At 38.9% G+C, this 17889-nt stretch overlaps 2 protein-coding genes and 1 long non-coding RNA gene across 4 annotated transcripts; 2 read left to right on the plus strand and 1 right to left on the minus strand.

The window, feature by feature from the left end:
• The first annotated feature begins 1675 nt into the window (after window positions 1-1675).
• LOC145660144 (uncharacterized) lies at window positions 1676-4910 on the plus strand. Of its 2 annotated transcripts, XR_014126317.1 has the most exons (5): window positions 1676-1812; window positions 2447-2904; window positions 3144-3269; window positions 3401-3503; window positions 3694-4910. It is a non-coding gene; the product is annotated as an uncharacterized LOC145660144 (long non-coding RNA). The 2 variants fall into 2 exon arrangements; XR_014126316.1 differs by having other exon boundaries at window positions 2447-3269.
• Window positions 4911-6522: 1612 nt separating this feature from the next.
• pcgf6 (polycomb group ring finger 6) lies at window positions 6523-11556 on the minus strand. Its single transcript, XM_027029583.3, has 10 exons — window positions 11230-11556; window positions 10614-10713; window positions 10392-10488; window positions 9969-10024; window positions 9815-9874; window positions 9615-9735; window positions 9412-9439; window positions 9226-9324; window positions 7310-7396; window positions 6523-7004 (listed from the first exon to the last, which is right to left on the minus strand). The coding sequence occupies exons 1-10, from the start codon at window positions 11323-11325 to the stop codon at window positions 6957-6959; spliced, it is 792 nt and encodes a 263-aa protein (XP_026885384.1). The 5' UTR covers window positions 11326-11556; the 3' UTR covers window positions 6523-6956.
• Window positions 11557-11704: 148 nt separating this feature from the next.
• Window positions 11705-15510, plus strand: polr1c (RNA polymerase I and III subunit C). The gene is made up of 9 exons (XM_027029564.3): window positions 11705-11862; window positions 12123-12194; window positions 12296-12403; window positions 12564-12696; window positions 12904-13023; window positions 14240-14392; window positions 14507-14656; window positions 14743-14859; window positions 14947-15510. Exons 1-9 carry the CDS (start codon window positions 11770-11772, stop codon window positions 15063-15065), a joined length of 1065 nt encoding a protein of 354 aa, XP_026885365.2. The 5' UTR covers window positions 11705-11769; the 3' UTR covers window positions 15066-15510.
• Window positions 15511-17889: the final 2379 nt, after the last annotated feature.

Genomic DNA, 17889 nt, shown 5'->3' on the forward strand with positions numbered 1-17889 from the left:
TGTGTGAGTGCCAGATGAAGTGTGGTAGAGATGGCATCATCTGTAGAGTGGTTGGAGCGGTATGTGAACTGCAGGGGGTCCAGAGAAGGGGGAAGCTGGGTCTTGATGTGTCTCATGACGAGTCTCTCGAAGCACTTCATGATGATGGATGTGAGTGCGATGGGACAGTAGTCGTTGAGACACGACACCGTGGGCTTCTTAGGCACGGGGACGATGGTGGTGGTCTTGAAGCATGTTGGAACCACGGCACAGCTCAGAGAGATATTGAATATGTCTGTCAGGACATCTGCAAGCTGGTCAGCACATTCTCTGAGCACACGACCCAGGATGTTGTCTGGTCCAGCAGCTTTCCGTGGGTTAACTCCACGCAGAGTACGCCTCACATCAGTCGCCGTCAGGCACAGCACCTGGTCATTATGCGGAGGGATGGACTTTTCTGCTGCAATGTTGTTCTGCGCTTCAAACCGTGCATAGAAGTCATTCAGTGCATCTGGGAGGATGGCATCACTGTCACAGGAAGGTGATGTTTTCCTGTAGTTAGTAATGGCCTGAATACCCTCCCACATGCGTCGTGTGTCACCAGTGTCTTTGAAGTGTCCATGGATCCTCTGTGCGTGTGCACACTTTGCTTCCCTGATCGCATGTGACAGTTTGGCTCTGGTTTTCCGGAGAGCCTCTCTGTCACCCGTTCTGAAGGCTGAGTCACGGGTCCTCAGTAGCATGTGCACCTCAGCAGTCATCCATGGCTTCTTGGTCGTGTGGTGATGGTCTTGGAGACAGTAACATCATCAATGCACTTGCTGATGTAGCCAGTTACTGATGCTGTATACTCTTCCAGGTTAACAGTGCCACCGTCAGTAGCAGCCTCCTTGACCGTGATCCAAGTCGTCTGCTCAAAACAGTCCTGAAGAGCAGAGATGGCTCCTGCTGGCCAGGTTCTCACCTGCTTCAGAAGCTCTGACGATCGGTTTATATGCAGGAATCAACATTACAGACATGTGGTCAGAGTATACGAGGTGGGGGCGGGGCTCCGCCCGGTACGCACCGAAAATGTTTGTGTAAGTGAGATCCAGCGCGTTCGCTCTTCTCGTTGCAAAGTTCGCATGTTGATGGAATTTGGGCAGTACTGACTTGAGATTTGCGTGGTTGAAGTCTCCGGCGACAATAAACAGTCCGTCTGGATAAACGTTCTGCAGTTCACTAATCGCTCCATACAGCTTCTGGAGAGCCTCTCGTGTGCTCGCACTGGGTGGAATGTACAGCGCGATTATAAACACGGAGGTGAATTCCCGCGGTAAATAAAAAGGTCTGTATCTGACAATAGCAAACTCCCCCAGCGGTGAGCAGTACTTAACGACAAGCACAGAGTTTTTACATCAGGACTCATTGATATAAATGCATACTCCGCCGCGTGTTTTGCCGGAGAGTGCATTGTCTCTATCGGCACGGAATGAGACTAATCCATCCAGATGAAAGGCGGCGTCTGGAATACTGTCGCTGAGCCACGTTTCAGTAAAGACTAAAACACAGCAGTCTCTGAACTCTCGCTTTGTAGTCTGCTGGAGTTTGATGCAGTCCAGTTTATTATCCAAGGAGCAGACATTTGAAAGGAATAGAGATGGTAGAGCTGGTCTGCTAGGATTAGCTTTTAGCCTAGCACGGACCCCAGCTCGCTTCCCCCGCTTCTGCTTCCTTGCACAACACTTGCGGTGTCTCCCCCTTCGGCATTCGGACAAGCGACGCCGTGGTCTGCAGGGCTGGTACGCATAGCAACCCGACCTCACAGAGCGTCTGAAGCACGCCGTCGTCCAGGTAGGTTTGTGCATTATCTTAAGTGTAGCAGGCTATGGAGGTTGGTTGTTTCCATGTATGTGTGGTTTAAGTTCCTGGAAAAATGTAGCACAATAGCACCATTATCGGACCTGGAGTGGCCGCTGCGTGCTACCGCGCCGCCATATCAGGTGTTTGAGGGTGCTACAGCCAATGATCACGCTGACCTGGAACTACTAAAACAGGGTCAATGCATTTAATCTATAGATGCTCAGCACTAAGTCATACAAGTACTTGGGATGAATCTGCTTTCCTTCACAACCAATTAGTATATATATTTTTCCACTGATTGAAGTTTCCCCACAAGAGCTGTTTCTCTCAGTAAATATTTTTGCCTCCTCATTCAGAGTGCAATCCATGGCTCCTGAATCTATCATGCTCTTCAGTTCACTGAAAGTAAGCATCTGTGCAGATCCTTGAGCCACGACTTGATATTCTGCTGACATGGCTGAACAAGTGTTAACATAGAGAAGCTCTAGCTTTGGTTCATCTTCACTGAGGGTTTACTGTCTACTTCCTAACTGACCCTATCTAAGTGTGGGTGTTTTATTTTTCCAAAAGCTGACTCAGAACGGTATTAGTCTGATCCATTTGTCTTCACCCTTGTCTGTTGCAGTCCCTCTTCCAAGGAAGGGAGTAAAACAAGAGAGACATCAACATTTTCAACATTGCAGGAGTGTAGAATGGCTGGTATCACCACAAACCTGAGAGTTTCTCCTCTAAAAAGGACCTGGAATAAATTGTTGTGATGGGACTGGTGCCAGGGCTGCAACCTACACATTCTAATGGCTTATCATGCGAGTGCACATGCCATTCACATCAGTGCCTGGAATGGGTCCTGAAACTGATTTAAGACCAAGCAGAGCATCACCTGGAAAAGATGATGGCAGCTGTGTGAACTGAGTGGTAGTTACTGTTATTGGGTGGGGCTGTATTGGCGCCTTGGGGGCGGCAGGCTGAGAAGTGAGATCAGTGGTCAGGGTTGGAGTAGATTGGGCATTCAAAACTGCCAGGGTGGTACCAATCCTCAAGAAGGCCACACTTGACAGCTCCAGCGTTACCAACTACAGACCGGTATCACTTCTTTCTTTCCTCTCAAAAGCCCTTAAACGAGCAGTTTATAACCAATTGTCTCTTTTTCTCAGTCAGTCTGGCTACAAACCGACACATTCTACAGAAACGGCCCTCATAGCGATGACTGAGAAACTTCATGCCGCTAAAGCTGCCAAACAGTCATCTGTTTTGATTCTTCTAGACCTTTCAGCAGCCTTTTACACAGTGAACCACAACATTCTTCTCTCTGTTCTTTCCAGGCTTGGTGTGACTGGCTCTGGTTGGAGATGGTTTCAGTCCTATCTGATGGACGGTCCTATCAGGTGACATGGAGAGGATCCGCATCCAAACCGTGTAGACTCTCCACTGGTGTTCCACAAGGCTCAGTATTGGACCCCTTCTCTTCTTTGTATACTCGTTCTCTTGGCGATGCAATATCTTCTCATGGTTTCTCCTACCACTGAGTGTCGTCCATGACACTCAATTATTTCTTTCTTTTCCACCCTCTGACACGCAGGTCTCCAGACGTATCTCGGCATGCTCGACTGACATTGCGTCATGGATGACAGCTCACCACTTGAAGCTCAACCCCATTAAAACTGAGCTTCTGTTCATCCCAGGTACTCCCAACCCTTACCATGACCTCACTGTTTCCTTTGAGAACTCCCTAGTATCACCGTCCGAAGCTGCCCGTAGCCTGGGCGTAACTTTGGACAACCAGTTGTCGTTCTCAACTCATGTTTCTAATCTAATCCAGTTTTGCAGATTCCTCCTTTGTAATTTACGAAGGATTGACCCTTTCTTTCGCAGGAAGCTACCCAGGTGCTTGAGCAGTCTCTTGTGATCTCAAAGCTAGACTACTGCAACTCGCTACTTGCTGGTCTTCCTCTAAGAGCCATCAAACCTCTACAACTTGTCCAGAATGCAGCAGCACGAGTGGTCTTCAATCTTCCGAAGTTCACACGTTGCTCCACTGCTGCGCTCCCTGTAGCTGCACGCATCAGATTTAAAACCTTGATGCTTGCCTACAAAGCCAGAAATCAAAGCCCGATCCGTACCTCGAGTATGGCTCGGCTTGAAATACCGTGCTTCAGGTCTCATGGACGATAAGCATTGAGACTATTTTCTGTCCTGGCTCCAAGATGGTGGAATGAAGTCCCACTTGCTGTCCGGACAGCAGAGTCCTTTGCAGTCTTCAAACTATTTGCAGAATATTTAAAGGACAACTGATACTGCTCCCTTATTGACTGACTAATTTAGAACTTATTGTAGGGCACTGTTTGTTTTTGAACAAACTCTAGCACTTATTATTTATAGCACTTATCATTGTTTAAGCTAGACCTTATGTATTTTGCACTTCAAGGTATCAGCATTCATCCCTGTATTCTAGTTCATTGGCATGTTTAATTCTAACCTACTATACTGTACTATACTATATTCTATGAGTAAATGACAAAGCACTTTTGTAAGTCGCTCTGGATAAGAGTGTCTGCTAAATGCCGTAAATGTAAAATATGCTGATCTGACTTTTTGGAAGTGTGGACATATCTGTTGGGCATTAAGAGTCAAAAGTACATCTATCTTGTCCCCTTTCCTCACAAGTTGTAGACCTGCTAATCTGTCACAAAAACATGCCGGCCGTGACCACTGTTTGTACTGTAGGCAGACTGGTGTCGAGTTGCATCTCTGTACTGAATGGCGATCTTGTCCTGTGCGGCGTGAAGTGACTTTTTTTTTTCTACTGCAGGATAATGCCGTAATGACGGATTATGCTAATACATTTGTACCCCAGAAATGATTCCTCGATTACCCCAAATGTAAATAATTACATTAACGGCTATAGTCGTTTAAGATTCTGTGATGAAACGTTTCAAGTTTTCTTAAACAAATTACAGAAACAACAAACTATATAAGTTCAGAGAGAGCTGGTTGGTTCTGCTTGGCTTTCACGTTCCATGTGAAGACTGTATAAAATCTGCCCAGAATCCCACACAGAAACTGGACTGAATAAAATGAAATCATCTTCACTCACTGTGCTATAAAGGGCATAATTCATTGCAAGTTATCAAGTAGCCTTACTTATATCCTATACAGTCATTTACTTGGCCTATACCGTTTTGTTCATTTTGCCTACGTTATTTCACCACGAACACTGTAATCCCGACATACCAATTCAGAAAAAAAATCACTTTAATGCATGTTGGGATTTCAAGAAGTTGACTGGTAGAGAAAGCTCTGTCCATGGTCCTGAACTTGACTCACGCAACTTGGGCTGTGCTGATTATGTCTATGTAAATTCTAGATAAAAAGGGTTAATTGAAACAAGTTTTATATGTCATGTTCTATGTGTGCATTATACTTACTATATTATTTTCAGATATATTTTTCTCAGACATGGTATCGTACTCTACATGTACAAGACGTAGGTAGGGTCGCCTAATCATGTCACTTGAACTTGTCAGCAGGTAGGCTACGAGAAAAGCTTCTTACTTTTAAACAGATTCACACATACCAAACATAAATGTGTAAATTCAGTTTTTTACATGCATTTTCTTTGCCTTATCTTATTAAAGTATGATTACAAGGTTTCCTTGGTAACCAGTTATTAATGATCATCTCAAAAATCAGGAAACAATAACGAAATGAACATTCACTGAGAAACACCAACAGTAAGATGGCATGTTACATAAGGGATTACCAGGCTCTTGAATGCCAAGATGGCTCACAGCTAAGAAATGAACTGCACTTTTAGCAAGTTCACCCAAAGAACCATATTAATTCTTATGCAGTAAACTATGCAACAAATACAATCCCATCACACAACAGGTTTCTTTAACCACATTAAGAGCTTTCATGAATATTGGTTTTGGTCATTATTATTGATAAAATATTGAACAACTCACAACTAAAGTGCATAATACCAATTAATTTAATATGATAGAAAATAACATACACAAAATGCAGTAAACTGCTTCAAAGTCAATAAACTGCCTTTGAAAAACTTTAGGGGAGTGAGCATGGTCCAATACACTCATAACATGGACACTTGCATCTGTAAACCATTTAATCTGTCTTCCTTTGTCAGAATCAAAGTCATGTAACCCTTTTATTCAAAAGTAAAAAAGTAAAACATAGCACTGCATTTCTTTTCTTTCCTAACAGAAAAGATCCATTACCAAATACCCCCAGGAGAATTTAAGGGCTCAGTCCATGCATGTATCCACCTCTCACATTGCCAGTGAAAATATCCATCTTAACAGCCTTGAGAGACACTGTCACTAATCTGATGGACAACACTGGTTTAAATGCATGTAACTGATAAATGCATAAAACCTTTAAAAAAATGAACATAAAAATAAACACCACTAAATGTGATGGTTGTTGTGTTTTTATTGTTTTTTGTCTAGTCTTCACCCACTCTAATGCTTTGCTATTCTTCATTGTTTACACCTGTCTTGTTGCACATTTGCATCCTGCCTCTACTTGATTTTATACAAATAAATATTTGCTCTATTTGCAAATGCATGTGCATTGAGGTCTAACTCAATACATGTGCACAGATTTTTAAAGCTATTCAAGACTGAAACGCTGTTGCAATCTTTGTGTAGACACAATAATCCCTGATAAAGGCACAAAAAGTTCATACAACCTTTTACTTTTAATTAAACTCTTTCAAACCAAAAGCTACATTCATCAAGAGTCCTGCCCATGTACTACATTCAAAAGCATTAAACAATCAAACATGTATTTATTAAATAGAACATGTTGCATCAAAACATTTCAGTACAAAACACAGTATATTCATTTTCTTTAAAACATCTCTTGTAATCTATAGTTTCCAATTTTCCAGTGTTTCAATAAAATATACAACTGGATTTAACAAGAACCCAGCACAAAGTATAGGAAATTAAAACATAAAATAAACTGTTAGCCAAGGGAGACTGTTTCATTTTGGATTAAGATTTGGTTCAATGAAGGAATTTTTTTCCCCCACAGGAGGCAGTTGAGGGAAAAAAAATTGCTCTCAATCAGAAATTCCAGGCATGACAGGTAAGACTGCATAACTCTTCTGTTCACTGACCAGGAAGCACAATTCCAAAATGTAAAACCAGCATTCCATCCTAAGATCATGGAAAAAGGAAAATACAACAAAAAACAGAAACAAAAAACAAAAAACCCTCACTATTAGTGATATTTGTACATAGTTAAAAGGGCTGGTTAAATGCAACAGCCCCATAAACAGACAAATAAATAAATAACAGATTCACCTTTGAAGGGCCTGTTTAAATAAAATGCAATTTTGAATAGATAATATTGCCTCATACAAGCATTTTCATGACATAGCAAGTATTGAACTATTACTTTCTTCCTATAATTCATGACATAAAAATATTAGTACATAATCAGACAACACTTATAAATGTACCTGTAGTGCATTTTCTCCCATTGTGTTACGCACTTCTCTCAAAGACTGGCATTGTTCTAAGAGGTGCTCCCCACAAACAACATCCACCTGCCAGAAAGAGTAGTTTCAAATGAATATATTTAAAACAAAGAAGTGATATGGTCAAGAAAGCTAAAATTTATTAAATCTCAGCTGTATGTTATTGTACCACTGCATTACAAATACTCTTCCTTTGCTTTCATCTGCTTGCATCCCCTTTTGCCTCAACCACACTTGTCCTTTTTCTCCTGCAGGCAATTTATTTTTTCAGTCCCTCCTGTCCATTACCCTGCACCCTACAACATTTTCCTGCTAGATGCTTCATCCAGTGAGCAGGTTAGCCATTAGCTCATGCGACTAATCCAGCTATGACCATTTCGTCACATGCAATCTATTTCCACTAACTTTAAATTTGTTGCAACAATGGTAGAACTTGATGCACCTCCAAAAGTCATCAATCTCACACATTACAGTAGCATCAATACTGTGCATTACTGATCTAATCAGGGTTATTCCAAATTTCTGAACCAGCAGCCCCCTCTATTCATCTAGTTAGGACCTCCCCCCTTTATCTGCAACGTTATCCCTACTCTTAATTTCGATAGCAACTGGTCTATTTTAAAGACTGAATCAGCTAGATGGGTTGCCTGCATACTACTCAGGGAGACAATAATAAAATGTTCTGCTCTAGAAGAAGACATACTAGCACCCTCTAGTGGAAAAATAATTAATTGCTTAAGATTACTGAGTGTGCGGTTTCGCTGCTCTTTAAATATTTGTGTTGCGTTTAATCTAAAAATCTTTTTAGATCACACCCTCATTGACAGGCTACATACAAACAAAGTACGCATTTGTAATTGAGCAGCTTCCACCTCTGTGAGATGGGTCAATCTTGTGTTCTACCTTTTTTGCCCACTGAATCACTGAGCACGCCTCACACATCACATTCTCAGATACTGTATATTGTCCACCTATTGGACTATTGTCCACCTTTTCGATTAGGATTTATAATTATTGTATGTTTATTACATAAAACATGGCAGCTTCATAAAAAAAAAAAACAATAAAAACAAATGTAATATTTTTACATGAAAGGGTTAATCACATTAAACTGCCACATATCAAGTTTCCTCCCAAACAACTGGCTTTGAATGGGACTTCTTATGTATTAATAAGTATTCTACTAGTGTACATTACTGATTGGGAGGCAGACTAGCAGAATGAATGTTATCTCTATGCTGAAATGGAAGTGTTCTTTATGTGCACTAGGGTACATGCCACTTAGAAAAGAAAGAAAAAAAGTGGCACCAACATAATTTGACCTTCTGCCAAATAAGTCCCACTGAAATTGAGTTCATAAATGCTGGCTGAAATATAATGCCACCATTCTGACATGCACAACCCTGAGTTAAATCCATAGACATTTTTACAACCCAGCAATACTGCTTTAGAGTACACCTCTCTACCATCTCTGTTCTGTTTACCAACAGTGGCTTTTGAAACAATATTCTTACATATGTTTGTCTGCTTTGGCTACTTAAGAGATACATGTACACCACACACTTTTGTTTAATTTTCTGATGTTTCAAGCTGTTGGCAAGCTCAGTCGATTTCATAACTTGTACTGCGCCCAATTAATAAAAGAGACTGCTGCAAATCACACATCTTGCCTCATTGTTTAAATCTGGATCTCATTTCACTGGATCCTTCACTGACACATTAATAATAATAATAATAATAATAATAATAATAATAATGTATTTGTATCAATAAATGTAAATGTTTTGTTTGTGGCTTTATACTGAAACATAGATACTGATCCAATTTTATTGAGCCACTTAACAGCTTCCTCCTAATAATACAAGAGTAATTATGTATCATATTGCACTGAGCTATACCTGCAAATTTGGACTCAACTCCATCTTCCTTCTGATAAAAAGTTCCACATGACGAATAGTGGCTTCACCTGATACACGCACATACTTCCTCTCTAGGGGCTGCAGTAAGAAAACACCATCAGGTCTGCATAATTCATGAGATCAATGCCTTATACATACATATCATTATATAAATACAAAACATACTTTATAATTCTCAATGCCCTCCTCAGCTCTGGAAGTCAAAAACAAAAAAGGTTTTCACACATATAATGTTTGATATGTACACTCAATACAGAATTAATTAACAAATCATTAGTTGTTTCTGATGTTTAACCTCCATCTAGTGGTGAAACCTAGTAATAAAAACACTGCATTCATCACAAAGAAAATCAAGCAAGACTACTCACCCAACAAACTCAAGCATCACAGACACATCAAGTTCTGGAGGAATGGTAAAAACAGATTGTGGCATGAGGTCTTTCTGCTTCTGTTTCTGAGGCTTCACTGGAAGTGTGGCTGGGACCACCACTAAAAAGGGAAAGGAGCATTTACACCACAGCTATGCATAACCTACCAGATATAGTATTTTTAATCAAAAACAACCTACCTGGTTTTGGAACTACAAGTCCTCTCTCTTTGTAAAATGTGCACATTTGTATTCTCTCCGCTTGAGGGAAAAAATATAGAATAGTTTGAAGTAAGAAAAATGGAAAAAACATAGAAAATAACCATGTTTGGATATATAATAAGTAACACCTCACCTTCTTCCAAATATGGAACCATTTTATAAACTATATCTTGTAATTGCCTGTCAGGTCTATAGAAAACAGAAGCAATAAAAAAGCAATTAAGCAATAGAAACAAGTCACAAGATAGCAATAACTACAGCTATACACAACAGCAGGTCTCGAGGCACAACATGAGGCCATTATTGTTTCAAGACAGCTGCAATTATACCCAAGTTCTCAAAAGGATTCCCCAGGCTAGTTTAAAACACAATGATTAGCAGAAACTGAAAACCATATTTTGATCAAATAAAATTCTATATGTCAAAAGTAAGACATCTTGCATTTGTTCTTTTATGTGGTTCTAAAAGGCCCAGAGTATGTATGAGGTCCAACACCCACTGTCACAAGCATGAGGTACAAAAGAAAAGTGAAAAAGAATTATATCATATAAAATACCTTATATTGTACAGTGGCTGAGTTTGATGAACAACGATGGCACAGTTGGGACACCTGTTGCTGTAGAAAAAGTGCTTGACAATGCAGCTCTTACAGACTATTATTAAAAAAAAAGAAACACTGTGTCACAAAACCGGACTAAATGTCAAATCGGTGCATAGTTGTATAGGTTTTCCAGCACAAAAAGCACTGGTGAGCTAGTCCGTCGGACGTGAATCTCACATGTATGAAGACATTCAGTGATGGTAGTGGCATCGATGAAGAACCCGTTGCAGAGAGAGCAGCGAATATAAGGATAAAACTCCTTCATAGGTAGGGAACGCTTTAAGACAGTAAAAATAACAGAAACGTTCAGATAATGCTATAGTACACTGTATTAAACATTTACACCATAGTTATTTTATAAAGGAAAAAACTGCAATCTTGACCTCAGCTAGCTACATTTTAGAGGACTTCACAGAGTTTAAGTGAAAGGGTAACATTACTGAACCCTAACTTAGAGACCATTCTTAGCAATGGCTTTAGTTTGCGAACTTGCTGTCAAGTTAGCTCGTAACCAGCGTAAGTTGGCTAGCTAGCTAGGAACCGACACGAATGAGTACTAGGTTAATTAGCTTAGCTAGCGTTAGCTATGCATCTTAGCTATCTGTAAGTTAATTAGCTAACGCTAGCTATCTTGCTACTTAATTACGTTAGTTTAGCTATCTAGGTTAGCTTCATTGGGTCAACCACCTGACTAAAACTAAACTGCTAGCTAACAGGTTAGCTACCAATGACATCTTTCTCAAGAACCTGTCCCACCATCCTGCTCAATTGATATCAAATGGCAAACGTCTACCTCGCCCCACATGTCATTATTATCACAAGGTTTCTCAGCAGCATCAGAGTCGTCCATGTATTCCAAACTTTTGTTTCTCTCAGGACTGTCGTCCATCCCTTTGTCCTTAAGTTAACTTTATATTATATTGACTTGAGGTAGACTAATGGAGCTGTCTAGGACCCACTGTGAGTTTAATCTACAACCACAATATAACTCAGAGGTTTAATAATGTCATGACGCAATTAAACGAACTTTTACATTTCTTCTGTTCGCCCGCTATCAACATTTAATAACGCACGATCGAGCGGACGTGTAATAACAAAAACACCTAGATACGAGACGCTAGCGATACGCTAGAGTAAAAGTCAATATACAACTCTCTTCAGCTCTCTGTTCAAAAAGTAAAACAAGAAGTAAAATATTTAAATCAAGAATACATATTGTTAAAAAAGAGTCCAAAATCTATTTCCCACTTATACAACCCAAAATAAGTCATCGAGAAGTCCCACCTGCATTTTATTTTGAAATACAACTAAGCTATTCATAGGAAGTGTAGTGATGACAAGTGGTGTAGTGAAGATGGCGGCTTCCTTGAGCAACGTGGATGAGATTCGTGATAGAGTGATTTTGGGTGAATTTGGGGTAAAAAATGTAAGTACATCCTCCATGGATTATACTTAACATGAATGCTGTGTAATGTCTATAGTCAATTGTATCGTACATGCAAATTATAAATACAGGGTGCAGTAGTCCTGCTAATAGCCGAAAACGTTCACACTGACAATATTTATTACGTTGTATTGTTTTATCTAGCTACCTAAGTATACTTACCCGATTGTGACTTTTATTTTATGTCATATGTGTACAAATGTACTTGAATCTATATAGTTTAATGTCCATATTGTGCATAGGTTCATTCTACAGACTTTCCGGGTAATTACCCTGGTTATGATGACATATGGAATCTCAAGAAATTCAAAAGAGTAAGATAGCAATCTTCAAAATTTATCTTCTAGTCGCTTTGATTGAAGTCTACTCTTTGGCTTTACAGCGTGTTTTCATTTTGCGTACTCTCCTATTACAGAATTTTAGGGTTGACGTTGTTCATATGGATGAAAATACTTTGGAGTTTGACATGGTGGGAATAGATGCTTCCATTGCTAATGCTTTTCGACGGATATTGCTTGCTGAGGTATTTTCTTGCTGTACTGGCAGTGAAGCAACATATGCATTTGCATATTTGACGAGGGATATGTCAGAAACGCACAATGATTAAAAAGGGATCAATATTAATCACCAAAAATTTACATTTGCTAGGTTTGTGTTTACTTTTTTATTGTTTGCAAATTTAGGTTCCAACTATGGCAGTTGAAAAGGTTTTCATTTACAACAATACATCTATCATTCAAGATGAGATTCTAGCACATAGACTTGGTTTGATACCCATCAAAGCTGATCCTCGTCTTTTTGAGTACAGAAATAATGGTGAGTGTTGTTTTCCTTTTAAACCATGTGGATAAAGTGTTCTAAACAGATTTCTCCTTTTTAATATTTAAATTTTCATATGTGCAGTACATTTGAAATCTACAAGATGCCGCATTTACACTGGGTTAATAGTTTTAATAATATGATAAATAATATCTACATTATTTAATCTTTGTTTAATTAGTTTGTGGTGGTTCATTCTGTTAGGAGACGAGGAAGGCACAGAAATTGACACTATACAGCTTCAGATGAAGGTCAAATGCACAAGGAATCCCAGGGCCTCCAAAGACTCATCAGATCCCAAGGAACTGTACCTGAATCACATGGGTAAGTGGAGTATTAATAAGATGATTTACATATAGTTTCACATTTTAAAGGCACATTTAAAGGTCTTTTCAGTTCTGTAAAATTTATCATTTTGAATGGCAACTGCTGCAGTTCAAGAAGCCAAACAAATTCCAAGTAGTTAACATCTTTATTTTGATGATTAAAAAATGACCAGCAAGAAAGTTAACTTGGGGGGGCTGAGTAGCTGGAGTACTCTCCATACCTGCCAGATGTAGTAAAGTTCTGATATTGCTCCAAGAAAAGGTCTGAATTGTTAAATTTAGCTTTGCATTTGAAAATGCGTGACTTTTTGATGAGGGACATGCAGTGAACTGTGACACAACTCCGCTCAGGAACATGCTGTCTGCAGAAGGGTTTGTGCTTGATGTTTGTGCAGTTCTAGCCATCAAATGTTCTTTTTTGAAACTTGTGAAATCACTTGCATGTGACATGTCCTTTAGTGGCAGTTCTAACCTGTTTATTGAGTGCAGTCTTCATAAGAAAGAAAAGGTTGTTTAATAAGTTAAAGAATATCTGTAAAATGAATTATCTATGTCTAAAAATAAAGAACATTTTATTTGTCTTTACTCAAACATTACTATGTTCTGATATTTAATGGTATTTGAAAGCCTAATTTAAATATTTTGGAAAGAATAATTAATTTTGTAAAACTTACAAAATGACCCAAATAATTACCTGGATATGTTTTGTATATAAATACCTTATTTTAAATATGAGTGATACACGTCCAATTTTCAGATAATACAAATGTTCTACAAAATTGAGTAAAATGTAAAGTTTTATAGTATACCTTGTCCTATTTTAGTCTGATCTAGTTTTATGTTTGACACCTGCACCGAGAGAAATTTCTATATATCTGCTACTTGACAGATAAAAATTCTGATTTAAATAGTTTGTGGTTATGTTATACTTTGCTATAGAATTATTAAAAAGATGAAATGTTTTTCATTGCACCTGGACACAGCCTTGGGATTTATGTGTTGGGTTGTGCACTTTGTGCTTCCATTTACTGTATATTTCTGAATGTGAGCATTCCACATTACCCCAGTTACTTCATGTTTGTCATAGACTTTGACACTCAATCTCAGAGGGGGAATACGCTGATGAATTAATGACGTCATGGTGTTTGAGTAATTGTAGATAAATGCCCTGCCATTCATGAAGCAGCTAACTTGCTGCTTGTACCCCTTTTCAGTGTATTCAAGACACATGACATGGGTACCCATCGGCAACCAGGCAGATGTGTTTGCAGATGTTAAGATTGGTCCTGTGCATGGGGACATCCTCTTGGCACAGCTCCGGCCTGGGCAAGAGCTTGACATAGTGATGCACTGTGTTAAAGGATTGGGTAAATATATATTTGAAGATTATGAAGTGGTATGAAGGTGAGACTGCGATTAGGCCCTTTAACCAGCAGAGCCTTTGGAAAGAAAATTTGTATAATCGCATGCTCTTCATACAGGCAAGGATCATGCCAAGTTTTCGCCGGTAGCTACTGCTAGTTACAGGCTTCTTCCTGAGATCACATTATTACAGACAGTTGAAGGAGAAACAGCAGAGAGACTGAAACGCTGTTTCTCACCTGGAGTCATTGAAGTGGAGAACATTGATGGTAGGACTCCCAGTAAGGTGACATACAGGCTTAGAATCGCAGCAGACTTTTGACACATGTTCTGACTGGCTCCTTGTTTACCTCAGGAAAACAAGTGGCTAAAGTGGTCAACAGTCGTCTGGACACATGCAGTCGAGAAGTGCTTAGGCATGATGACCTAAAAAGTTTGGTCAAACTAGGACGAGTGCGGGACCACTTCATATGTATGTGTCTTGATTTATGAATAACTGTTATGGTTCTTCAAGATTTTCTAAGATTACATGCTAATTTTCTTTGTCTCTCTGTCTCAGTCTCAGTGGAGTCTACTGGAATCCTACCTCCCGATGTCCTAGTCAGTGAGGCAGTTAATGTACTCATAGCCAAGTGCCAGAAATTCCTCACTGAACTTGACTCGACTGAAATGGAATAGAGGAAAGAAAGTGAAAGATGCATGCTGTAGTCACCATTAACAGCACACGAAGGCCTTGAATTGTGATGTGTGTTGATCTAAAGCAGTGCTTGGATGGGAATCATTTTCATAATGATGAAAACTGAGTCATCCAGGCAGGCCTGACTGCCTGGGAGATCAAATACATTACAGCCACTTACGTTATGAGATTATTATGCGGAAAGTCTATTTGCCCATTTTGCAAGGCTACTTCAGATAGTGGCTCATTCATATTCCTGTATAAAGTGAGTGGTTAGTTCAAAATTGGTGTCACTTGTCCAGTCGTGAACTGAGCTCCTTTTGCCGTGAAAGTTTCAGCACTTTTTATGTCTGCACTAAGTATCATCAGTGGTGTATTGAATCTCAACCTTCAGATTTCTCCTAAACGTGTGTGTGTGTGTGTGTGTGTGTGTGTGTGTGTGTGTGTGTGTGTATAAAATTAAAATTGTGATAGACCAACTGCCTATGTCTTTACTTTGCTAGTTTGCTGTAATGCCTCCAAAGGTTTTGTTTGTTGTGTTCAAGTTGTCATGTTTTAGGAAGCTACCACAAACTTTTCTATAAATAAGATTTATATTTCTCCACTGAAAGAAAAAAATCCAAAGTAGTTTGCTTTTTAGGACTAACTACTCCTAAATTTCTTTTTATTTTGGAGCTAGTGTAGCAAAGCATTATGACATTTATTTTGATATGCAAGCTATTTTTCCAATCTCTGCACATGCACACTGGTGTTTCGACTCTGATGCAAGTTAATTTGGTCTGTGCTTATATCACAAAGGCTGAACTTTAAAGTCCAACAACAAGAGGTTCTCCCTTAGTATAGCCTCTTGATTGTTTCCTGCAGATTTTTTTATTCAGAATAAACATTTTGGCTTCTTAATCTTAATTTTCTGGAGTGTGATTTGTGCTGACAATGAACAACTTGAGTGTCTTTACACTGAACTGTACCTAGGTTGATTAGGCTTAAAGGTATGTGATATTATTTATTCATCTTCTCCATTTAATTAATGCTTAATCATGTAATGTAGCAGATGGGCTAAATTATGCAGTGCGAGTGATTGAGTTTGAGCACTGAACTGAGAATTTGTCTCCTTCAAGTAACAGTAGTTGGCATGGTGTTCAGGAACCTTGCAGAGCAACATGAGTTGTCTTTTTCTGGACCTTTACCCTTTGTGGTTTAGCTCTTTTTTTTTTTTTTTACACTTATTTTGTATTTATTTGTTTATTATTAGTAGTATTTATAAGCTATCAGATTCTTTTTCTCAAATACCTTCTGCATATTTATACATTTTTACATGACTTTGGTGGTTTGTTTTTGAAGTTTAATGAAAATTATGAGTGCAAAGTTTAGAAAACTTTCAGAATGGTGTTGAATAAACCCAAGCATAAAAACATTAAAGTTATTGTCCTCTATACGAAACGATATTTTAAGTTGTAAGTCTAGCAGATTATTTCTGTAACACTTTTTTATGCTATACCGTTTTATGCTACAAACGGTATAAGCAGTCACTTCCGGTTCAAGTACAGTGTTAGGCTAATTCACCTTAGCTTGCAAGTCTACTACCTATAAAACAGCCCATGGCCCATACAGATTTTGGGGAAATGCATCTGTTGAAAGGGAAGATATGCTACATGCTGTAGCTAGTATTTCAGATATAACTGAAGATATTTGCATGTGTAGACTTTTCTATGCTGATATAGCGATTAAAAACAATACAAATTCTGTTGCAGACATTCCATTAATTCAGTACAACACTGGGGATGCCCTTTTTGGCCTCGGAGGATGTTTACATATTAACTTGTGAAATTTTTTAACCTCTTGAACTCCAGGATTATTATTTAGTTATTAAATGTAAGGAATATCTTTCAGTAACTACACTAGTATGAATATAAAAGAAATATCCTTTTAAGACTGGAAGGAGTGTCTGGGTCAACCAGTGGGTCCCTGGGGTTAAGTGGGCACCATGAATTTTACATAACCTACGTACTTAATATTTGGATGACCTATAGTGAAAAATGAGATGTAATTTGTAACAAGTGATTTCGTGATTAGTATTTACATTAAAAAAAAAAAACTAGACTGCATAAGATGACCTATAAATGCAAATCAGTTGACACATCAGTTGACATGACAATTAACTAGCTATATTTCTGTGATTTGATCCATTTGAATAGCTTCACTTTTCATAGCTTTTATTTTTTTTAAGTGGTGCTCTTTGGAATCATTTCAGGACTGCATTTGGACTTTGATTGGAATAAGCCTGTAGTAACAGTCAGTAAGCGTCTGTAGTATGCAGGATATGTTCATTTTTTTCTTTTTTGCTGTAGTTGAGTTGAAATATGAAGACATATTTCAATCTCTGGACATGAATCCTTTCTCTTCCAATTGGGACTGTGTTGCTTCACCATTGAGGCTAATTACTGGAGGAAGCTGAAATCACTACAGCTGCACTGCATCATTCTGGGCATGTTACTGCCAAAACACCACACATACAATTGTGCTTGTGCTTGTGCGTGCACAGACGACTAAACGGGGCCAAAACATCATCTGAAGGCAGCTCAGAGGTGGAACAACAAAATGGGTCACCTTCCTTTGTGTGCTAAGCATCAATAGAGCAGCTCTGAGGATGTTCCTAATGGTTACGCTGGAACTAGGTAAGGCTATAGTATATAGAGAATGTCACTGCTCCTTCCTTGTGCCACCATTGTTTGTTACATTTTGGCAGGAAACAAATCCTACTCTTCGAAATATTAAATCGGCAAAACATTTCATGTCCTTGTGCCAAGAACTGGAGTCTATAGAACT

Source organism: Electrophorus electricus, chromosome 12 (genome assembly GCF_041902795.1).
Source record: "Electrophorus electricus isolate QZ-2024a chromosome 12, ASM4190279v1, whole genome shotgun sequence".
In the NCBI taxonomy this organism is placed as follows: domain Eukaryota; kingdom Metazoa; phylum Chordata; class Actinopteri; order Gymnotiformes; family Gymnotidae; genus Electrophorus; species Electrophorus electricus.

Coding starts and splice junctions, on each gene's coding strand:
- pcgf6 (XM_027029583.3), bottom strand. CDS start 11,325: ATGGACGACAGTCCTGAGAGAAACAAAAGTTTGGAATACATGGACGAC. Junction 9,875..9,968: donor GGTTCCATATTTGGAAGAAG/GTGAGGTGTTAC, acceptor TTTTCCCTCAAG/CGGAGAGAATACAAATGTGC. Junction 9,440..9,614: donor GTGATGCTTGAGTTTGTTGG/GTGAGTAGTCTT, acceptor TTTGACTTCCAG/AGCTGAGGAGGGCATTGAGA.
- polr1c (XM_027029564.3), top strand. CDS start 11,770: ATGACAAGTGGTGTAGTGAAGATGGCGGCTTCCTTGAGCAACGTGGAT. Junction 12,697..12,903: donor TTTTGAGTACAGAAATAATG/GTGAGTGTTGTT, acceptor TCATTCTGTTAG/GAGACGAGGAAGGCACAGAA. Junction 14,657..14,742: donor TGAAGTGGAGAACATTGATG/GTAGGACTCCCA, acceptor TGTTTACCTCAG/GAAAACAAGTGGCTAAAGTG.